General features: G+C 34.5%; 3 protein-coding genes across 3 annotated transcripts; 1 reads left to right on the forward strand and 2 right to left on the reverse strand.

The window, feature by feature from the left end:
* Positions 1-25: 25 nt before the first annotated feature.
* Positions 26-6,666, reverse strand: LOC147286795 (T-complex protein 1 subunit theta-like). Its single transcript, XM_086240119.1, has 13 exons — positions 6,409-6,666; positions 6,011-6,273; positions 5,781-5,927; positions 5,477-5,638; positions 4,152-4,229; positions 3,715-3,848; positions 3,427-3,499; positions 3,270-3,347; positions 3,037-3,159; positions 2,769-2,863; positions 1,898-2,107; positions 1,064-1,121; positions 26-379 (listed from the first exon to the last, which is right to left on the reverse strand). The coding sequence occupies exons 1-13, from the start codon at positions 6,542-6,544 to the stop codon at positions 308-310; spliced, it is 1,629 nt and encodes a 542-aa protein (XP_086096245.1). The 5' UTR covers positions 6,545-6,666; the 3' UTR covers positions 26-307.
* A 2,963-nt stretch (positions 6,667-9,629) lies between these two features.
* On the forward strand, positions 9,630-14,515 carry LOC147286796 (DNAJ heat shock N-terminal domain-containing protein). Its single transcript, XM_086239820.1, has 9 exons — positions 9,630-9,938; positions 10,266-10,394; positions 10,493-10,622; positions 10,835-10,955; positions 11,638-11,719; positions 11,964-12,014; positions 12,413-12,451; positions 13,412-13,511; positions 14,199-14,515. The coding sequence occupies exons 1-9, from the start codon at positions 9,711-9,713 to the stop codon at positions 14,327-14,329; spliced, it is 1,011 nt and encodes a 336-aa protein (XP_086095946.1). The 5' UTR covers positions 9,630-9,710; the 3' UTR covers positions 14,330-14,515.
* A 1,609-nt stretch (positions 14,516-16,124) lies between these two features.
* LOC147286797 (DUF1685 family protein) lies at positions 16,125-17,220 on the reverse strand. Its single transcript, XM_086241981.1, has one exon. The coding sequence runs from the start codon at positions 17,141-17,143 to the stop codon at positions 16,346-16,348; it is 798 nt and encodes a 265-aa protein (XP_086098107.1). The 5' UTR covers positions 17,144-17,220; the 3' UTR covers positions 16,125-16,345.
* Between the last annotated feature and the right edge of the window lie 7,068 nt (positions 17,221-24,288).

Here is a 24,288-nt window from a genome sequence, read left to right on the forward strand (position 1 = left end):
TATTGCAACGTAAACAAAAAGGATAAGAGGTTAAAAAGGGAGAAGAGTTCATTCAAAAAATTTCTTAACCACTGTTTTCAGCTCCTTCAAATTGTCATACCAGCCTAAACAAACTCCACTCGATGCAGGTTACAATTTCTGTGTATTTAGGTCTTCAACTGACAACCAAAAATCATAACTTTGTAATTTTCAACATTCAATTTGTTACAAAATTTCTACTAAAACATGCCTTTTCCGTATCCGAAGAAAACAAAAGATGCCTAACTTAGAACAATACAAGCAAGATAGTCAGTGCACACAAACAAAATTAGTCCTCATCCATCCCTGCAGGCTGAGCACTCCTTGGGTTTGGGCCACCTGCTGGTTTTGCCATTATAATCTGCAACATAGTCAAAGCATTGTCAACAAACTTCTTTATGAAAGAAAAGAAAAAATGATAACCAACATCACATATGCTTGTAAACTTACTTTCATGTGTGTTTGTAAACTTTAGTTTTATTAAGAGTTTGAAAAGCAACCCCCAATTTATATGCACTCTATTGTGACAATATGAGCATCCCTAACAGATGGTATATTAGGAATACCTTTGAAAGCTCTAAATACACCCTTTCTCACACATTTTAAAAAATAATGCCCCCTCGGCCCTCACAGTTCAATTAATAATAAAAATCCTTGCAAGCTACCGCTAAAGCCTAATCCCTATATCAATCTTGGCAAATCAGAACTCATATCTATCAACCAAGCATATAAATTTTTTCTATTAAATTTCAAACCTTCTGCAATGATGCCATATTTTATTACATAAATCCTACATTTCCTAAAAGAAACTTTAAAGAAATATTTTATAGGAGCTCAAAGACAAAAAACAAGACAAAAAAATTGTGGGAGAAAAGAAACATAACAAAAAAAAAAAAACAAATAGACAATCCATCATAACTCCTCAACCCATTTTTCAAACCAGATGGGGAATGATGCAATTAGGGACAAAAAAAACAGAGTTCACACCAAAGTTGGGTACTCCAAAACTAAAAAAACCATTGACCAGTAGTTACTAGTTACTTACTTGATCTACTCGAAGAACAGTGCAGGCAGCATCTGCAGCATACTTGAGGGCAAAGAACCTGTAAGGAACAGCCCAAGAAAAAGATCAATGCCTATATCTCATATGAAACAACTTTTTGGCAAAAAATAAAAATAAAAATAATGATTCCAATAAATCAATGAAAAATAACTATCTACAATTGACAAAACATCGAATGAATTTGATATCTTTTCAAGGTATTATCATCAGTTAACCTAATGAATCTTCACTAATTCCAAAATAATATAAATCCTAGAACCCATCCACATTATTTGATGGAGGATTATAAAAAGGTTGGCATTGTCAATCTGTTACCACAAGAAACCGGCAATTTATTGTAAAAGAAGGACAAATAAAGCTTTCAAATGGATATATGGCTACAGTCATTTATGAAAATGGAATAAAATGAAGGGCAATTGATTGAATAACTGGGACCCGGAGGTCAAGGCTTTTGGCACAAAAATGTATCATACCACAAAATCATGAGCCAAACAGTAAAAATAACAGGGCCTATTATGCCCTGTTAGCCATATTGAAACTTCAAAGCTCACCACAATACCCCACAAAGCTAATTTAGGGTTTGGTACATAAAATCAACACAAAGGATTAATGAACCATTACAAGAAGCATCAAGAACTAATTGGCTATCAAAACCATTAGAAAGGGCATAGGATTAAAAGTCTCTTCTACAAGCAAATTTTAGACTCGTTTTCAGAACCAATATTGTATCAAGCATCACAGTTCTAGGAACAATGTAATGAAAATTTCACATAAGAGCATCAACTGTTACAACTTACGAGACAAAGAAAAGCTTACTTAGTTATGTGGAGGTCCCAAACTTTTATAGTTGACGCATCTTTGCAAAGGCCTTCCTCCAAATCAATGCCGACCTTGGTATTTCCTGATGCATGTTCAGCATATAGAGAAGATATAATCTCCATTGCGTTAAGCCCAGCATTCTCAGCCAGTGTTTTAGGCACCATCTCAAAACTTTCGGCAAATTTTGCTATGGCATACTGATCCAATCTGCAACACCATTGTTTCTTTAGTAGGTTAATTCACTAATGCCAATCGAGACCCATGACTGGACAAAAAATTAAAAAATAAAGTTCCAATGGCATCACATTTTACTTTACGCTTCAAGGGACAACATTTCAGGCACATTATGAAAGCCAATGTTCCAGATCAACTAAAAGAACTCTAAATGATTGATATCAAAATTCTAGCCATTTAGAATTACCTATCTCAACCACAACTTTTTCAGACAAGATCATCCATGATATATCTGTTTCTTTCTTTCTTCTTGATTATTATTATACATATTTATATCTTTTGCTAGGCAATTGTTCCTTTACGTATACTTAAGTTTTTTTTTTTTTTTAATTGTAACCGGTAATACTCTCTAGTTAGTTTGTAATATCCATGATGCTTCTTTAAGGTATTACTGAAGTTCTGAGATGTTAATTGGGATACTATTTTAAAGTTGTATACATCATGTATCGTGCCCCATGTTTTCAATAAAATTTCTAATATGGGTATGACTTCACTCTGATACACAAAATCTTACGAGGCTATTCCCACCCCAGAAATCAACCAGAAAGCTCTAAGAGTGGTGAATGTAGGCATATCGATATGCATTATGTAAATCACTTAAAAATAAATAAATTCAAAAGCAGCGACAATTTACCCCGTTTCTTTAAAAGAGAATTCCTTCACTCTTCTAGCTAACTCAATTTCAGTAGCTGCAGCCCCAGGAACAATACGGCTATCCCTGCACATAGCCTGGATATGAAATGCATTAGTTAAGCAAGGTTATTAGTGTCCAAGGTTTGGACACCTGAAGAAACAATTATCTCAAAAGTTCCGGAGAACCATATGCTACTAATGATTTCAGACGTAAAACAAAACCAGCCCAACAAGAACATACAAAATTCCGAATGTTCCACATAAATTACCTTGTAAGTGTTTACTCCATCATCAACTGCTCTTTCAAGGTCATCTAATATACTATCAGTACTTGCTCGTAGAACCACAGTGGATACAGAGTTACCACCTTCTTCGTTCTTCACAACAGTTACCTGCATACAAATCATTGGACATAATAACACTAAAGAGAAAAAACAAATGAGCCAAGAATAAGAGAATTATAGACAAAATAGTATGTCTAAGAAAACGTCTTTCAACATACCCTAACACCAGCAATTTCCTCAACTGAGACAGAGTCAACATATCCCAGATCATCTGGGTTAGGCTGGCTAAGCTTCAACTGTTGCAAAAATACAAAGTGCATTAAGAAGCATTCAATAAGGTGCTATTGCTTTGTCAAAAAGTTCTAGTACAATTACCATAGCAACAGCTCCAGTTGTACGGCAAAATCGTCTCAATTCGAATTTTGAACTGATTTTCAGGACCATGAGCCTGGAAGGAAGAACTCAAAAATTAAAACACTAAAATAGCTCAACGATCTCTAAAGAGATATAAATAACTTTACATTGGTATTACACAATGAAGTGCCAATCTAAACTCCCAAGTCTCAATTTATCATACAAGTACAGCATTAGTGCATATATGCATGCATTATTGCAACAAGGGTTAAAATAAAAAATAAAGCAAGACATTAGATTGACACTTACTTGTAACGCTCACAGAAATGTAGTGCCATCTCTCCAACTGCTGCTCCACTGACAATTACCTTGGCACCTGAATCTGCAACTGCTTTGATGAGCTCCTCAACTTTAGCTTCTTCAGTTTTTGCATAGTTTTCTAGCTACAAGATGGCCAAGAAAATCCTTAGAAGCCATATTCAATGACAGATCAACCACATAAAACCTAACTTTGCAATGTTATATCACACACACACACACAATGAAAGATCAACCAGAAGCCATTTTCAATGACAGATCACTGCATAAAACATAAATTTGCAAGCACATGCACAGACACCAGAAAGAAGAGGGAGAGGTAGCGACCACTAATTAAGCATGATTATTCTCCTGCTACATACACAACATACAAGAGTTCTCTAAAAAATAACTGCAATCCAGAAAGAATCTCCCTCTTCGATAAATACCTGATTAGCAGTATGAATTAGGACAGTTCCTTTAGTCTCAGTTGCAGAGGTATCAACACCACCAACAAACACAGCAACCTGAAATGGTATAACAGAAGATACAATCTGAGAAACCTGAACCTTTCAAACAAATAAGAAGGTAAGGGATTTTATAATAAAATATTGCAATTGGATCACACAAAAAAACAGGTATGACCATGCATAGAGAATTATAAACTACAATAGAAGCATATTTGAAAGTTAAATAACACCACAAGACTACAGAGCTAGTCAATATTATTCAAATTAACAGTTCCCAAAAAAAAAAACACACACACACACAGAAACATATTATTAACAATTGTAGCTCAGCAAACCCAATCTAGTTTTATAATTCACAATGTAGAGATGAAACAATTAAATACACTCTTAAAAGACATATGTACAATCCCTAAACCACAAATCACAAAATTGATGAAGAAGACTGCTGCACACTTTGAGCACATGTCATGACAAGATGACTGCTGCATGCTTTGAGCACAGCATATTGTTGAACATTATATGTCTAAAATTATTGTTTTGAAGGTTCGCAATTTAAGATCATGAAAGCAGAAGTGAATGTCATCATAGTCATTGAAAACACAATGTAATACACTAGAATGTGGTATTCATGCCAACATTTTCCCTGAATTAAAAATTGTGAAATGGGACAAATAGGCAAGAGGGCATTGTAAGTTGACAACAGATTAACACCTGCCCTATTCTAACTGACATTTTTTTTGGTTAATTATCATCAATTTTCCATCATAACATTTCATTCAACAGACCTACCATTTTCATAGATTTGTCTGAAATATCATTACATCATACTATCTAATACAAACAGCAATTGAATTAGGACTGCTGACATTTGCAATCACAAACCACCTTAATGACATTTGAAGGTAGTGGAAAGGCATGATAATCATGCTCAGATTCATGTTAAAATCATTAGATTTCCTTTTCCATACACCCGATATCCATGCTGCAAGTTGCAATAACATACTTTTGCTTCCAGTAATTACAAGTTACTTCAATTTGATATGAGATGCACAATCAACTATCATTACAAGTTAAAATACCAACAGGAACCAATCATCTGTGCATTTATAGCAAAAGCTAAAGCAAAAGAATCATGAATACTCACGAAATGGAACTAAAAGGACAACTCAAAGTAGTCATTCAAAGAGTAAATTTGTCAAAGTTTATAATAGACAATGAGCAAACACAACACTTCATTTAATGGTATACATATATATATATATGTTATGCAAAAGTTAAATACATATCTGTAAAAGAGTGCTAACCTTGGCTTTCTCCACCTGCTTTATACTCCCCACAGCATCAGTTTTCAACACCATACCTCGAACTACTGAACAATTATGCAAACCCCCTCCCGTGATTTTTGCAACACGTACATTATCCACATTAAAGTTTGCTGGGTTCTTGGGGCATACTTGTATACATGCCTATATTGTCCAATAAAACAGAGCTACATTCAGAACCCTCTTAAAAAGAGTGACATACTCTTCTTTTATTTTCCTGTAAATAGCTAAATAGCTGTAATAGAAATTAATCGATTATAATTAAGGATACGCAAGTATTAATTACATCTGCAACAAGTGAGGATAAGATATCTTCTTGTCCGAATTGCTTGCTGGCAACCGCACCTCTCATTCTAGCAACCACTTGTTCTTTATTGCGGACATCCATGTTCTCAGATCCTTCCTCAACCAGTTCTTCTAAGATTTCAATTGTCTGACATATCCCAAAAACAGAGAACCAAAATCAAAACCCAAGAATTTTAACAACCAAACCCAGTGAACAAGGCATTGACAAACCTTTTTAATGGCTTTAGTGTATCCACTAATAATCTCACTTGGGTGCAGACCCATCCGAATAAGCTCCTCTGCATTTTGCAGGAGCTCCCCAGCAAAAGAAATGGTCAAATTAGCCCCATCACCAATCTCCTCCTGTTGAGCCTTGGCTGCTAAAACCAAAAGCTTGGCAGCAGGATGCTGAACCTCAAGCTCATTGACAATGGTGGCAGCATCATTTGTGACAAACAGCTTGTCTAAGTGATTGATTACCATCTTATTCATACCTGAGTAGTGAGTAAACAACAAACAATTAAGAAATAGAGAAATAAAACTACTACTTGCAAATGGATTCTGCTTGTTCAAGAAATCTGATCCATCTGATTTACAAAGACTGTGAGTTCTAGAGTAAGAAACGATACCATTGGGACCCAGAGAAGTGCGAGTGATGGTAGAGAGTTGCTTGCAGGCCTCGATGTTCTTGACCACCGCTTCGTCCAAACCGGAGAGATGTTTGTGCCCCTCCTTCAGCATTGATTGTATTCCGTAGGGCTGCATTGCGAACACTTTCTTCTTCTTCTTCTTCTTTTTCTTCTTTGTTTTCCACCAAAACCCTAACCCTAGAAATGGCTTTCTAAGTTCTAAACCTCACACTGCAGCTGAAGGTTTTTCTCTTTCAACCTAAACTTTTTGTTTTTGTTGGGCAAGCCGAGCTTTACAGTGTTACAGTTCTCAACCACAGTAACAATTTTATAAATATTACTTTTTAAATCAGTCACCCTTTATTATTTAACTTCTATAGTAACCTGGCCACAAAAAAACAAAAAACAAAAAACTTTTATAGCAATCTGGCCAAAAAAAATAAAGGTTTTTTTTCATTTCTAATACCTAAACTTTGGCTGATTGATACCTAAACTATAATTTGACCAAATTGAGGACCCAAACTATTATTTTGTCTCTATTAACTACCAAATCCTATTTTCGTTAGTTTACTTCACAAAAATGTGATGTTTCGAGGGGCAATTCATCTTCTTCTTTTCTCTACCTCACCAACCTCACCTCTATCTTCTTCTTCTATTATTTTATTTAGATCCATAAAACTAAAAACCAAAAGCATAAAAACTAGGCTTATTATTTGGTTTGCCCTCTGAAAGTATTTCGAATTCTCACATCACCCCATGATGTTTGGTTTATTTCACATTATCCCATGATGTTATATCTCGTGTCTCACTTACAAGAGTTGGAGCAATTGAATTTTGTTGAGAGTTTTGGGCGGATCTTGTTGATATATTGTACCACATCTTGAAGGCGGAGCACCGAGACCTTAAATGATTCCTTGATCCAGCGCACCTTTGTCCCATGGGCCTCGAGTCTATCAAGCTGCTTGGTGCTCACATCCTCTTGTTAGTTATGCTTATTCCCGGAGTTGAATCCGTGGGTACCTTGCCCAAAGAGAATGTGGTGAAAGAGGTGAAGAAAAGATAACGTAAAAGCCTAACATCAAAAGAACGTGGGGGTACTTCCAAAGGTATGAACGAGATCCATAAGAAGGCTAAAATCGACAAACTTTTTGGCGATCTTGAGATAGTGGTACCTCTCTTTCAGGTTGGTTTGCGGAAGAAAGGTCCTTCAAAGAGGAAAGGGGCGAATGGCACCAATGCGGAGAAGGCAATAGTCTTAGCAAATGTTCCCCAAAAGCTCATACTTTTCCACGGGGATATTGGCCTCCCCATTAATATTGGTATCACTTTCAAAGGGCTTTGACTTGGAACTTGACATAATGGAAAAGCATGACCCATTTTAATGTTCAAGACGACATAGTCGCACCTTAGGAAAGGTAGCATCAAAGTTAGTCCTTCTAGCGCAACATCGAAGGAGAAGGCACCCCTTTAGGAGTCAAATCCCCTCGCGGTGGAGCCACCATTGCTTTAAGCCTTGGCACCCCATCTTCTTTGTCCAAGGAAAATAAATTATGGAAGAATCCTCCCGCCTCAAAGATGACATTATTGCCTCAACAATGATGTGATGGGTAGTCCTTCCCGCCAACAATGCCACCTTGGAGAAGCACGACGCTAGTGAGCTCAAGAGGAGGCTTTACTACCTAAGATACTTGGTGAGTTTCCCTTTGCTTTTGATTGCACATTTTCCAACCCCCATTAGGTATTGTAAACTTTGGGCATGTTCTTAGTGAATAAAGTACCTTTATTGTTGGTGGTTGTTGTTGTTTGTTGAAGTACATTTTGTGTCTTTCTCTTCTAGGCCTAAGCTATTATGGAAAACTATATCAAGTCCATAGAATCCATGAGAAGAAGGGATCATACCATGCTCGAGTCTTACCATAAGGAGATTTCCTCTTGGCAACAATCTGCCACCGAATACCAAGAAGCTTGAGTGAAAACCGAGGAGTTGTGCAAGGGTATAAAGAGGATGGGATAATCCTCTTAGTCTTAGGACTGTAAGTTCATCAAACTTGTAGTCACCAAAAAGAATACTCCTTGTAGAAGTGAACTTTTATGTTTGAATCTTTTTTTGGGGAGGATTCAAGTCCATCTTGTGTTATAGAAGAAGTCTAATCCCAATTGGATTCTTCTTCCTTGTTTGTCGATGAACATGAGGAGGTCCTTCATGCGTTTCTAATGTGAAAACACTTGTCCCTTGTAAAAGTTCGTACCGACAAAGTTACTACCCTTGCAAGGAGGTTCGATCTTGTTAGGTTCTTCAATTAATTATCTTTTAAAAAGGTACTTCCATTTTTCTTAAATGAGTGGAGGTCTTTATAGTACCTTAAAAATAGGTGACTACCTCACTTAGTGACTACCTTACTTGGTAACCACCTTACTATGGTAGTTTCATGGTAGTTACATGTTTTATTGGTCATTTCCTTAACTAAGATGTAGGTCCTTTACCATTACAAGTACCTCCACCTATGATAGGCACTAACGCATATTATAGATACTACCCGATTTCCACGTGCTTTCCTTAATTGCCCGTGGATGTTTATGGGAATTTACTCATGGTCCCACCAACTTCTATACTAATCGTTATTTGAGAATGATTCAAACCACTTTAATTCATATGAGAGTTGGAGTTCTAATTCATTGGAGATTTTTGGAGTTCCAAAATTGTCTCCCTAAATCAGTTATTTAAAACTTTTGTTTTAAAAGGAAAATCAGTTCTTTTAAAACTTAATGAATTCATAAACAACTAGCTTGATGGATAAGAGATTGATTTAAAAATAAAGAACTAACATTTGTATAATTGTGTTTGATAACTTTATGGATTCAATTTGACTTGATTTTAAAAGACTTAAATTACAAGTACCTAATTGAAAAAGTCAAAACTATAGGAATTCAATTAAAAACAACATTTATTCCTTGTTATTTTGAATATTTTCTACCTCTAGTTTTCTTGTTGAACAACTAAAGAAGAATCCAAGTGTGGAATGCGGACTGTTGACAAAAATCCAGTTGGTTGCTTGAGGCGTGAAGGAACAATGATTCACGAGGGCAACACGTGCCACATGTATGCTTAGACGTACCTTGCCACTCTCTCCAAAACATTTGGCTCTGAAACTGCCATGTCAGTGCCACTCTCTTCCACGCCAAAATTCCATTTATCTCCCAAAAAATCTGACTTTTTTTCTATTTTATTTCATTTTCGTTGACTCTGAGCTCCTTTTCCTCTGTACCATACTAGCCCAAAGCAACGCTGAGTTTCATGTCCAATGGCTCAGTTACTGTCTCCTGTGTTCACTGAAGCTCTCAAATTCCAAAACCCATTGCTAAATGGGTGCCCAAGAAGCCCATGGCGCATGCTAGCCAAGACCAGCAGTGGTTTGACTTTGATGGGTCATGGTGGGAGACGAAGAGGCTGCGGCAGGGTCAGAGTGGCAACCGAGGACTCAGCTTCGACTGGGGCTATGGCTGATGACTATTACTCGGTCTTGGGTTTGGTAATGCTTTTATAATTTGATCTGGGATTTGTTTGCTTGCTCAGAAAGTGTAGGACAAAGTGAAGAAAGTTATTTTCTTTATTTATTTTTTAATATTCTTGAATATGCAAAATGTTATACTTAGCCAGGCTTGTATGTCTATTAAAGGTAGTTATGAATACCCATTTGTGGAAAGTACTGTTTTTGAATTATGATTTTCAGATTACATTCACTGTCTTGTGATTAAAGTAAGTAATTGCCTTGAGGCTTTTTATGTTTTGTTCTTGTGCAATGCTTAGATTTCATATATCATGTCTGATCATTGGTTGGTCTATGTTATGTTACTAGCTGCCAGATGCCACACCAGCACAAATCAAAAAAGCCTATTATAATTGTATGAAATCTTGCCATCCGGACTTGAGTGGTGATAATCTGGAGGCCACAAATTTCTGTATGTTTATTAATGAGGTCTATGAGGTGGGTTCCCCGTTTGAACTGGAATTCTTTGAGCTTTGAAGCAATTATAATTTGGATGTTTTGTGTGCTTTCACTAGAATTAAAGGATGACAGTGCAGGTGCTCAGTGACCCTGTGCAGCGCATGGTTTACGATGAAATTCATGGTTATGCACTGACAGCAATCAATCCTTTCGTGGATGACTCCTCACCAAAGGATCATGCATTTGTTGATGAGTTTAGCTGCATAGGTAAGCCTAAGTTAAGATACTAAGATGCTATTCCATATATAAATATATTGGATCATGATTTTTTGAGCATTAGGTCTATCTGGAAAATAAAACTTTGAGCCAAAGACATACTGCCCACTATGACAAAGGAGCTGAATGAACTCCTTGCAATCTTTGAGTACTGATGTTGGTAGGAACTCTATAACATTTTTTTTTTTTTCTAATTTTTGCAGGCTGCAAAAACTGTGCCAATGTGGCCCCAGATGTTTTTGGAATCGAGGAAGACTTTGGAAGGGCCAGAGTTTACAATCAGTGTGGAAACCCAGATTTAGTTCAACAAGCAATTGATAGTTGGTAGGTCCTGTTTCATGGGTCTTGCTAATATAATGAACATTTGTGATGACAACTGTCAAGTCTTACTTTCATTCTTATCTTTTGTTTCTTTAAATTTCATATGCTTGTATAATTTCTAGCTTTACTGGCATTTGTTTAAGGTCTGTAGAACAGATATTCAATGTGGCATTAGGAGAATAACCCTAAACCACATATCAATAAGGAATCAGGTATCTTTGTATGTCCATGGTATGCTTGTATTCTAAATGGGTAGAGAACAGAATGCACTTCCAAGATGAATGATAATTAATTTCACTTCACAGAAGAGCTTTAATTTACTCTTAACTCTCGTGAGAAACCAAATGTTGCAGGTTTGCAGCTTTATTATGTTCATTTCCCAATATAGCTGCAAGTGCTCAAAAAGTGTTCTAAAAACTAAAAAGTAAACATTTGTCTTCAGACTCATTTAAAAGTCTTTCATTAGCTATTTAGAGTTTTCTGTTTTCTGACAATCAATCAAATAATTAGTCTATAACTCTTCAGATTATTCCTAGGCTTTCATGCATGTTTGTACTACTGTCTGAAACTTGAAGTTTAAAAGTATCATGTATCAAGATAATTATCAATTATACTGTCGGATGTCCAGAAATTGCTAGATTAATGGGTTCCTAACTGTTAGTTGACAAAATCTTCTTTGGTTCAGCCCTGTTGATTGCATCCATTGGACTTCTGCTGCACAACTATCATTGCTGGAAGATGAAATGCGCAGAGTAGAAAGAGTAAATGTAAGTCAAACAGTCAGTGTAATATTTATTTTCATTTAAGTTTTATTCTAATCTACACCTTCTAAATTCTAATCTTATGTCACCATTTCAAAATGCTAATCTACGCCTTCTAAATTCTAATCAATAGCTAATCAATTCTAAGTCTATCTAACTTTCTAAACCTTCTTAAACCAAGAGAATTTCATTTTATGTTTTTTGCTTCATTTGTCATTCCAGTGGCTAAAAGAGTTTTGTGAATGGTCAGGTTGCACTGATGCTTGCAGGTATGGGAGCATCAGCGGATGTTTTTAGAATGGTATGTGACTTTTTCTTTTTAATATGTACATTATCTGTTATATCAATTTAACAATATTCACTTGATGACTTGAAGCCATCTTCATATTCACTTGCTTCATTATCTGTTGCATATTTTAAAAAGACTGATCAAATGAAATAAAATGGGGAAGTTTATTCCTTGTAGCTCTTGAAACAGTTCGGATGTAATCAAGAGGCTATTTGGAGATTAGGTGTAGAAATGTTTTGATAGTCATTTATTTTTATTGTTGTTGTTGTTGTTATCATAATTTTTCACTCTTGGTTCTCAAACTCATCTGCTTAGAAGTTCTTTAGGACGAATATTATTGAAAGCCTATTTTTATTTTCATTATAACTGGCTTATCAGTTTTATTCATTTTGCTTATTAATGTGTGGCAGGCAAGCTCTCGATGGCAAAAGAGGCAATCAAAAGTCTTGGTAGGAACTCATTCTTTTCACCTTCAACTAATCTAATGCTTTGTGAATTATTTTGCTGTGTATTACTGTTTTTTTTTTTCCTTTAAATACATTCCTTTTCATGACTTGCATTGTCCCACATGAAGTGATCAAAATTTCAAATGTCAGCATGACTAAATTTTTGCTTTTGGGGTTTTGCCAAAGACATGTAAATGTGGCAGTTAAAATATGAAAGTTTAGTCATGTCAACATGTGATACAATGATACATAATTGATTGGAATCATTCAACCCACTTAAAACTCACCATTCTTATATTAAATTTAACATTTTTCCTGAATATATTGAGATAGAAGACTTCCAACCTATCACATACTTTTGAAACCTATGATTTACTCCAAGGCACCTTTTATTACAGCCTTGTAAATTCTAAAACTTTTTCAACACCAAATTTATTATCTTTATTACAGATTGACAAGATGCTATGTCAATCTCGGGTATGCCAAATATAATGGAAAACATACTCTTTTGCTTTTGCTAAAAGACGATAAGACTAATGAAGCCATAGTGACCTAAGCAACAGGTAAGTAATATAGCTCCCAGAGTGCTAGTATGAGAAGTAAAAAAAGACAGGGTTTTGCATCTGTAACCACGTGCAAGAATTGATGAATGCTTTTCACCATAGATAGGATTTTTTAAGGAAAGTCATATTGGGGTGGCAAGGGGTGGAAGTAGGGAAAAAGGAAGTGGACTGTAATGTTAAATCTGTGATACTAGGTGTGTCAGTTGTATGAACCAAGGGTTGAATATTTTGATATTCTGACCTAAAGAACCATCTTCATAAATTTCCGACTTCTCTGCTGCTCTTTCCTCTTGGCAGAAAAATTCTTGATGGCTGGCTATAAATTTGTACGTACTAATTGCATTCTACTTTCCATTTAATTACTAAGTATGACAATTCAAAAACCTGGGTTCTATTGCAGGAACAAGCTAAAATGAGGATGACAAAGCAGAAGGATTCAGATAACACAGAATCATACTGGGATAATATTTGGAGCAAGCCCAGAGACTACCAAAATTCAGGTATAAGGAACCTTACTTTTCCAAAAGAAAAAAAATAAAAAAAAATACAGAAAAAACAGTATAAACAATGATACTTAATGTTTGAAATATCACTTTACCGAACAAGCATAATGGAACTTACTCTAGATGAGTTTCATTCACCCTTTTCTTCACGTCTCACCATTTTACTCCATAATCTCTTGAGAATTACTTTCCTTCCATAGTAGACCTAGTCCCTATGGAGGTTTGAATGTTTTGACTTATCTTCCTTCACAAGGGCAATCAAGTTGCTCTCAAAAGGTTCCTCCCTTTGATCATTACCTTAGGAAATAACGCTACTTGCAAAGCTTTCCAGGAAAAAGAGAAAAAAAAGGTACTACTTGCAAAACTGTTGATGCCTCAATTTGATCTGAACTAGCCTTGATTCTTAGAAATTTCAGTGACTGCTACACTTTTTAAATTTTAGACTGTCTACCGTCTTCCTCTCTTGAATTGCAATCTGATTATAAAAGCCTTAGACTTTTCCTTTTTTATTTTTCATCCCAATGCTCGTATACCAGCTTGTCCTTCTATGTCAAAAGCTTGCACCTCATGCAAACAGATGTTTTCTAATGAGGCATGCCCATCATAAAATTAAAATTAATTCCAAACTTACTGTGAATTACTTATATGGAAATCAAAGTTAAAGGTTAAAATTTGTTTTTGCAGAGGAGGAAGCAAAAGAAAGGGCAAGGAGAGCTGCTGCTGCAGCTCGAAGATGGCGGGAGTACTCTAGGAGGGGTGTTGATAAGCGTCCCACTTATAAACTTCCAGAGGAAACCTCCAACAAAGAAAAATGACCATTTATTTATAACACCAATTGTATTTTTTAGAGTCAAAATGTAAGTAATTAATTTATAGCCTGTATGTAATCATGTAAAATGTGCACAGATTTAAAATCTGTATATTTAGTATAGATGATGATATCAAATAACCATAAAATGGTGTATAGAAGCTGAAAAAGGCAAAAAAAAAAATATATATATATATATATATATTTATGGAAGTATGCAGGTATGGTTTTTAACTTTTGATTGTATCAGCGACCTTTTACGCCATATCCTTAAAATTTAAGTATGGAAAGTAATCACGTAAAAGATCGTGTAATTCTAGCGCAACACTATTACATTCCTTATAATTTTTTTTTTTTTTTGGCAATGACATGATGGAGTGTCAAAATAGAAAATGAAGTGTCAAGAGCATTGTCTTAATACTAAGTATCCCCTTATGTAATACGGTTGTTTCACATGTCCCAATTGGTATGTCATGTGGTGCGTTGGCTACATCTCATAATATCTCTATAACTGGTGCACGACTGGTAGGTTATTCTAAGTCAGACAGGGTCAGCAGCTTTAATACATAGTATAATAGTCAACGAATGCCGAAGCAAAGCTGGATGTATTGCCTAATTTTGGCTGTTAAAAGGGGTGGATCCTAATTTCTCTTTAATTAAATTATTTAGCAAAGTTGGTCAACTTTTTAATACATCATATACCACAAAAGTCTATATGATAATTAACCGACTTAGACTAAAAGTGTAAGAATAAAACTATTTGTATCATCTGATCTAATCATCTGATCATGTCTCACCATATCTTTAATAGATGTGAAATATATTTATGTAAGACATTTATATGAATTCTATTATTGTAAGAGGAAAAAAACTTATCTGTAACGGATATATACAATCTATATGTATTTCTCTCATTAGCACGTGATGAGAGAGATAGAGACAATAAAAATATATACTTGTTTCATGAAAAGTTTACTCCTACGAAGAAATAATATAATCTATAACAGTTAAAGATGATAGAGATAACAATACTCAAACTATAACCTCCTTTTTTTTTGTTTTTTTTTTGTTTGGCCAATCTCGTTTTTTTTTATTTTTTAAATACCTAATTAGAGTAGGTATTAATCGTCAAGGCCAAAGTTGACTACCAAGTCAATATATATTGTGTACACATTAGAAGACCCCATTACCATGGCGCATCTGTTTCGCGAGGAAGGTGGTGAGGCAATTTAATATGTGATGCAGCCTGCCAGCCTCCACTGTCATAAAATAAGAGTTTCTGCAACCCCACTTTTAAATCTTTTTCTTTATTACTTTGCTTATTTCTTTCATTTTATTTTAATACATGATATAGGAACACAACAAACTCTTGATACCTGCACAACATTAGATGTATAAACGTGCACAAATCACTTGTGAATAATAGCTTTGATGTCAGAAACGATTACCAATTTATCGCAGCCTATGAAAAAAATTTCCTTCATCATTTACAACAAAATTTTCAAATAAACCTAAAAAAATTGGAAATTTTTAAAATTTGGTCACAATTTGTTACATTTAAAGACTTTTAGACTTTTAGCCTTTTTTCTTTTTGTTTTTAAGAATTTAGAAATCTAGATGTCGATATGTACTCGAGCTTCTGTTAAGAAGTGCTCTAACCACATTTGAGTAGTGCTCAACTTCTATCGAGTAATGCATGTGTGGGTTTGAGCACTTCCAAATGAAAATTTGAACACTATTCGAGAATTAAATTTCTAAAAATTCTTTTAATCGAAACAAACAAATAATATCATTTTTCAAACTTCGCCAGAAAAATGCACCAAGTGAAATTTAAAAGAATTGAAATAACAAGACAAGAAAAATTAAGCACAAAAAAAGAGGGTATCCTACTCAATTCACATGATATACAAATTTTGCAATACAAAGCCATAAAGAAATATTAACCTAAACAGGACTAACTCCAAACAATCTAACTAAAGATGGGGGGGAAAAAAAAAGGAAAGAAAATTAAGTAGTAGTGTTGTTATCTTACAGTTGATGCAACTGTATGAGCCCAGAACCTGAGATGAACCTTCATGTCCTTACCCAAATCAGCTGGTACTCTCCAATTCATCAATTGCTTCTCTTTGTTTCTTTGATCCAAAACATCCCAAGCCTCAGACAGGTAAGGCCTTGAAACCACATGATGATCATGGTGATGAGTTCCATCAATATTCACCCTCTGATCCTCTTCCCCATCATCTTGATCCCCACTTTTATTTAATCCCAGTCTCTGCAAGCCAGGAATTATGGAGACCAATTCTGAATCCTTGTTGTCTTCCTCAGTGAACACAAAACCCAGGTCCATAAACCCTTTGAGCTCATCAAACTCAAGCTCTGACAAGCTCTTACTGCTACCTCCTCTGTTTCCTCTGCCTTTTCTTTTTCTTTGCCTAAATGCCCTTTTCTGCACACAACCAACCTCTTCTTGCTTCACTACACTTTGCTTAGAGAACTCTGTGACTTTTCCAGAGAGGATTGTTTGCAGCTTTTGTGTGGTGCTGAGGACTGAGTGTGGAGATGAGAAGCTGCTGGAACCAGAGAAAAGGCTGCAGCTTATTGGTTTGGTGTCCAAGAACTGGTCACTCATAGACCTTACATTAAGGATTGGTAAGCTTGAAAAGTTTAGAGGACCTTTTGGTGATTCTTGGACTTGAAAATCTTCTTCTTGGGGTTGGTCCACTTGGGGACTTGTGGTTGTTTCTGGGGATTTTGAGCTGAGAATTGCATGTTCAAACCAGAAGGAATCAAAGAGGTTGAGAAGTACTTCTTCTGCAGCCATGAATTTTGTTGGCAATTATAGGGAAGGAGAGAGGTTTGAGATTATGTGAGAAGGCTAAAGACGTTTTGTAGATAAGAACGATGGGGGGTTGACGTTACATATATCGGCTTTTTTTTTTTTTTTTTGCCACTACATATATTGGCTTATTGCCCTTCTTTACTGTTCACTGAAAAGACTTCTTTGCCCCTCTGGTTTTTTATTTCGGTTGTTTTTCATTGTAATCTGTGGGATAACCGGATAAGTTGAGCCCGTTTTGTTCATTTCACTTTTACTTACCTTTTACCCCTGCTTTTTTGAATTTTTTACGTTTCTGCCATTCTTTTGGTTTTCTCTCACAGCTTTTTTTTTTTTTTTTTTTTAAGTGTGCTGATTCTTTCTCTTTGTGTTGTCAAATATGGCAGTCATTTTTGTTAAGGTTAAATCTATATATGCTTGACTTAATACCCAAAAACAATACCCAGGTTCAGCCGTATTAAGCTAAGCACTCATAAACTGTCTTTCATTTGAGCTACACACATATCTCTATCGTAATTTTTGTATTACTTACTTTTTGACAAATTCTAGAGTGTGGAGTTGCTTACCAATTAAAGAGAATGGAAAATGATCTCTAAATCTCAGATGTAACATTCTTTAAAACTCAAATGATGTGAGTGGCCAAAAAAAAAACTCAAATGATGTGAAGAGTTTTTAATTCATGTGAATGACTTTATCAGTTTCTATATTGATTAATTGTAAAAAGAAACAATTTACATGCCAAAAAAAATTTATGTATATATATATATATATATGCCAATACTAGTTTCAAACTCAATATGGATTCAGATAAAATCTCTATGGATGACATGGTTGCAATTAATGTTATTTTCTTGAGTGATGTCTGGCTAGCTTATCAAATGTGACAATGTTTTTAGGCAAATATATATATGCTTGACTTAATATATGTTTGTGAGTTGATTGAGTCCCTCATCAATTATATGGTCACTTATTCTAATTCGTAGTCTTTTATATGGTTTGTTGGTGAGTGTCAATTGGTGAATCATTTTTTTTTTTTTTCACTCGCTAGATTAGGATGAATGAAGACAGATAATTGATGCAAGGTGAAATGATTCCCAACAAAAATTTTCATTACCAGAATACACAGTGATAGAATTGGAAGAGAAAAATGCTAGAGTAGGTATAAGAAATCCTAATTTATGTTGTTCACTTTTTATTGGGTTTTGTTTTGCAACTGTGCCCTATTAGACATATGTTATAGCTTTATGATTTGTTTTGAAATCTATATACCCTGACAGTCCTCACTTAAAAAAAAAAAAAAAAAAAAAAAAAAAAAAAAAAAAAAAAAAAAAAAAAAAAAAAAAGACCTGAAGCAAGTCAATTTAATAAACTAAGGGTCAAATAGCCTTTTTCGTCATTTTAGCAGTTTAAGATTTATGTAGTTGATTTCATTTGGTTTATGACCCTGTTTTCCTCATTGGGAGATGGTGTTGGTTTGCTATGGTTTATTTTCTTAATGTTTAACATGTGAATTTAATTTGCTGTGGTTTCTTTTCTTAAAAATTTAGTACAAGACACCAAGGGAAAGGACAACAGTGAAGATAGAATCCCCTGCATGAGATAGCAAAAAAGAAGAGAAGCCTCATGGAGAAGACACAAAAGCAGTCAGAAACCCACCAACAGTGAAGATGAATCCCCCAAAACCCTTTAAATTAACCACCCCAGAACACCCATACAAAAAGTTTTTGAACAATGACCAATTAAATATTACTTATCTTTTGTTTATAATGTGACATACAATTATCTCACCAAGGGTTGTAATATTTTTTTTAAATGTTGTTTGGTTTTTTAAGATACGACAAATATCTTAACATAACAACCAACATATAAAGCATGCTATCAATCCACATTTTGTAACTTATGCTTGGTGAACAAACATTGATACCAATCCTTGCAATCATTCCAAGGACAGATCAGAAGCATTAAGATTCAGCTTAACAATTTGTCCTTTGACATTACTTCTCCTAACCAGCCTGGTGGTGATTCTTGCCCAATTACTCCAGCAGTGACATCAAGCCAAGCTGTTGAGGTTTCTGTATACAAAGATTTTAGAACTTTAAAGGATATAAAGCTAGCTAGATGCTCTTAATTAGCCTTATATATTGGGAATCTAAGAACTTTGCCTTTTATAAACAAACCATTCAATTCATCGAACATAATTCTACCATACGATTGTCTGCATTGAGTCTTAAAAGTTAGCATGCATAATAACGTATCAGAAAGAAACCATGGATGGATACAAAGTGTGGATTGAACAAATTACAGACAGTAATTTGTAAAAGCGGAAATAGGCTCTCTATACAAAGAATACACATTGAATAAATACATCTTTTACTATGAACATACGTACTTAATCATCAAGAGGAAGAATAGTACAAAGCAGACAGTCATACAAGAAACAATCCAATCATAGTAGCCCCGATAGCTCATAGTCATATATGCTGACCTCCGGCTCAAAAATCTGAGCATAACCATTGTTAAAATGATCATAAGGCTCACTGTCCAAAAACCATGACTCAAGATCTTGAAAAGGCAACATATCCAACCATTGATTTGCTGTTGATGAACCTTCTAAAGTTGTTGTATGATTATCTGAATACATCTGATAACATAATTGGTTGAACTCTTGATTCATGAACTCTTGGTTGCATAATTCCGAAGAATCAACAGATGCATCAGTGGACACATCAACATTGCCTTCAGGGTCTCCTTGATCATCAATATCTATAACTACTGGGATTTCTTCAACCAGTTTGTGTTTCTGGGGGTGCGAGGAATTTGTAATTGAATTCGTTGATGAGGTTCCATTGCCGGTCAGGTCTTCTACAAGCCTCTTGAAGCTTGAGCTGTCAGTGATGTAGACCTTGGGGCGCAAGAGTCTTATCAAACTGTTGAACTCTCTCTTCTTCTCTTTCTTAGATATATATATTCAGTGATGTTGTTTGGCTTAGTTTCTTCCCCATAGTTTAGTTTTCGTTACAACTGGAGCCTTGGAATCACCTTCCAGATTGATACTATGCTAAAGCGGAGGATTCAAAGAGCTATAAATATTAAGGTTAATAAAGGAGATAGATAGGCCTTGAAGGTGGTGAAAACAGAATGAGACAAGACATAAAGATGCTGGAGATGAAGTTGATTCCATTTTTTTATTTTAGCTTCATAATAGGAAGTCATATACACCAACCTAACTAATCTCTCTCTCTCATGAAAGAAAATGCTAAGGTTTGTAATTACATGGAAGATGTAGACATTGGTCAATTCAAGAGGATGGATTTGGGGTACAAAGATAAGTTTAAAATAGATAATATATGTAACACTGTATGACATATGGGGTAGAAGAGTATTCATGGCACGCCGCCAACTATTCAAAAATGTTTAAAAATTATAGTGATATATAATTATCAATCAATCAATTATGCTACATAATTGCTTGTTCTGCTAAACAAAGGAGGCATAAAAAGGGCATACAGTACTGGTATACTAGTAGCCTTGCATTGCTTGCCTAAAAAGAAATTAAGAAAACAGGGGATTTAGCATTGATTTGTTTATTTTATGAGGCTAAAATGGAAATTAAGAATTTAAGATGTTGCATTCACAACAGGGATGTGTGAATGCGCTAGCCTCCATGTCCACATCCCACAACTTCACATCAAAAATCTGGAATTTTGGCGCTGGCTGTCTAAATATTTGTTGTTGCAAATCACAGTGTGCCACATTGCAGTGCACGTTGGCACTGCAGAGAAGTGAAGTTTTAACAAAAGAAATGATTGTTTATTGAATTGTTAGGGCTGTAAATCGGATGAGAGTTCGATTTACAGCCCAAACTCAACCCGATATACTCAATTTGGATATACTCAATTTGAATTCGAGATGGGAGTTCGATTAAATTGAGTTTAACTCATTTAAAGTCCAATTCGTTATCTAATTATGGTCTTAAAATGTGATTTCTCTAACATTATTTCATCTAAATTTATGAGATTGGACTCAAATAGAGTTTAACCGAACAGCAAAAACACTTTAAAGATAGAGCTAATTTCATTTTGCATCCCTAAAGTATACACACTCAACTTTACTAATATTTTATTGTTCAAAAAATTTCAGTGTAACCCTTCGTTAATCTGATCGACTATCCATTTAAATATTTTATGCTAACCTGGCATACATAAGGCTCACTTTTGCAGTGATGTGGCAGTCAAATTTGCACCATTGAAATTTAGCTTGTCTTTGAAAAACTATGTGACATATCCAAAATTAGTATTTTTTTTATCTTAAAAGAAAACAATGGTCTTTTTCATTTGTTAGATTTCATTACTTATTGGATTAATAGTCTAATGAACCATGAGAAATTGACTAATTAGATGTTGATCTGGCTAGCTATCGAGTATCTGGCCACACTAATTCTAATCAATTAATTGGTGTGGCGTCCAATCAGAAGACCAAATCCTAAGACTACATAAAGAACATCCAAAATCCACTTTGGTGTCATTTTTATGTGTCGTTGGTTAACTAAACATATGCAAGTTGCATTGAAAATATATGGAACGCAAAGCACGTGATGGATGGAGTCTTCATGTGTCAACACCATTAATTTAACGTGAGCAAGACAAAAAGAGAAATATTATTGGAACCTTTTTACAGATATTTTTGTAGGTTTTATATGATTTTTTTTTCTAGATATTTTGTAGGTTTTATATGATATTTTTTCTGGATATTTTTGTAGGTTTTATATGATTTTTTTTCTCGATATTTTTGTAGGTTTTATATGATATTTTTTCTGGATATTTTGTAGGTTTTATATGATATATTTTTTCTTCTTCTTATATTCTCTAAATCTAATCATAAGAAGATACATTCTATCAAAAAAATAAAGAATAAAGAAACCATGAAGTCAGCTTTCATCACCTCTTCAACTTATTAAGCTTTTACTTATTAAGCTTTTAGGGAACAATTAATTTTGCAAAGCACCCAACGTACTAACGATGAGCTAACATTATCATTATTTCACTCATAACCATAGTTATCTTTTTTGTAACAAATACATCCACACATGTTAGCTCTATAACATAAAACGTGGTACACATTGAATGAAGTAGTAATACTTCCGTGTAGCCAAAGGTGGAAATTAAGCAAAATTGTTTTCAAGGTTTGATATATATGAACACATATATATTAGTGAAAAAATAGAATATTAGAGAAAGTCGCTTCCTCCTCATTTCTACTTTCTCCTTCGATCTTCTTTCTGATAATTTTTATTCTGCCATGTAGTCGATCTCATGATTAGAACCGTTCATTGTTTAAATCACCATTTATATCATTTTTTCAAAAAATCAACCAAATTGGAAATCGTTTAGTCGATCATGTAACTTTTATCAAGTAAATAGATAGTTTTGGTTACAGTTAGATTCATTATTTGTTTATTGATAATAATTACATGATCGAGCAAATGATTTTTAATTTGGTTGATTTTTTGGATAAATGATCTTTAAAGGAAAATCTTTAAAGAATTGGTCACTCATAGACCTTACATTAAGGGTTGGTAAGCTTGAAAATTTTGGAGGACCTTTTGGTGATTCTTGGATTTGATTTTCTTGGACTTGAAATTCTTCTTCTTGGGGTTGGTCCACTTGAGGACTTGTGGTTGTTTATGGGGATTTGGAGCTGAGAATTGCATGTTCAAACCAGAAGGAATCAAAGAGGTTGAGAAGTACTTCTTCTGCAGCCATGAATTTGTTGGCAATTATAGGGAAGGAGAGAGGTTTGAGAATATGTGAGAAGGCTAAAGACTTTTTTTAGATAAGAACGATGGGGGTTGCCGTACATATATTGGTTTATTGCCCTTCTTTTGAGGCTCATATTTTTAACTAAAATATTATCTAAAAGTTGCTTGTTTTTGTAAGAAAAATTGTATATATCTAGTGGAACATTTCTACCAGAAACTCAGGGGCTCCAGCACATTTTCTTCAGCAAATTTTCGATTGTTGATAGGGGTGCAAGTAAGCAAGTTGATAGTGGTTCAGATGTCAACACAAACTCAACTCGATAAACTCAATTTACTTTCGAGATTCGAGTTTGATTAGATTGAGTTAACTCATTTAAAGTCCAATCGTTATCTAATTATAGTCTCAAAATGTAATTTTTCTAACATTACTTCATCTAAATTGATGAGATTGGATTCAAATAGCGAGTTTAACCTGTAACTGTAAAAACACTTTAAAGCTAGAGTTAATTTTATTTTGCATCCCTAAAGTATACACACTCAATTTTATTGTTCAAAAAATTTCAGTGTAACTTTCGTTAATCTGACCATCCATTTAAATATTTTACGCTAACGTGGCATATATAAGTGATAAGGATAACTTTCGCAGTAATGTGGCAGTCAAATTTGCACCATTGAAATTCAGCTCGTCATTAAAAAAATATGTGAAATATCCAAAATTAGTATTTTTTTCTTAAAAGAGAACAATGGTCTTTTTTAGTTGTTAGATTTCATTACTTATTGAATTAATAGCCTAATGAGCCATGAGAAATTGACTAATTAGATGTTGATCTGGCTAGCTATCGGCTGGTCACACTAATTCTAATAAATTGGTGTGGCGTCCCTATCAGAAGACCAACTCCTAAGCCTAATATAAATATCATGAGAAATTTGAAAAATTAATTTATTTTAGTTTCCATTAAAGACTTTTAAACTTTTAATATCCACTTTGGTGTCATTTTAATGTATCGTTGAGTTGACTCGTCGGTGAACTAAACCTATGCAAGTCGCATTAAATATATGGAACGCAAAGCACGTCTTCATGTGTCAACACCATTAATTTAACGTGAGCAAGACAAACAGAGAAAGATTATTGGAACCTTTTAACAGATATTTTTGTAGGTATTGTTTTTTGGTCTGGATATTTTTGTAGGTTTTATATGATTTTTTTCTCTAATCATAAGAAGAATACAACCTATCAAAAAATAAAGAAAAAAGAAACCATGAAGTCAGCTTTCATCACCTCTTCAACTTATTAAGCTTTTTAGGGAAACAATTAAGTTTGCACAGCACCCTTAAGTAGTCTTAACGTACTAATGATGAGCAAAGGTGGTAA

Source organism: Dryas octopetala, chromosome 4 (genome assembly GCF_963921425.1).
Source record: "Dryas octopetala chromosome 4, drDryOcto1.1, whole genome shotgun sequence".
In the NCBI taxonomy this organism is placed as follows: Eukaryota; Viridiplantae; Streptophyta; class Magnoliopsida; order Rosales; family Rosaceae; genus Dryas; species Dryas octopetala.

Bases quoted from the DNA above. Each gene is read 5' to 3' on its own strand.
- LOC147286796 (XM_086239820.1), top strand. From the start codon at position 9,711: ATGGCTCAGTTACTGTCTCCTGTGTTCACTGAAGCTCTCAAATTCCAA. The intron at 10,395-10,492 runs GTGGGTTCCCCG...ATGACAGTGCAG, and splicing joins TTATTAATGAGGTCTATGAG to GTGCTCAGTGACCCTGTGCA. The intron at 10,956-11,637 runs GTAGGTCCTGTT...TCTTTGGTTCAG, and splicing joins CAACAAGCAATTGATAGTTG to CCCTGTTGATTGCATCCATT.
- LOC147286795 (XM_086240119.1), bottom strand. From the start codon at position 6,544: ATGCAGCCCTACGGAATACAATCAATGCTGAAGGAGGGGCACAAACAT. The intron at 5,639-5,780 runs GTAATTAATACT...TGGACAATATAG, and splicing joins TATCCTCACTTGTTGCAGAT to GCATGTATACAAGTATGCCC. The intron at 3,160-3,269 runs GTATGTTGAAAG...ATTTGTATGCAG, and splicing joins AGGAAATTGCTGGTGTTAGG to GTAACTGTTGTGAAGAACGA.
- LOC147286797 (XM_086241981.1), bottom strand. From the start codon at position 17,143: ATGGCTGCAGAAGAAGTACTTCTCAACCTCTTTGATTCCTTCTGGTTT.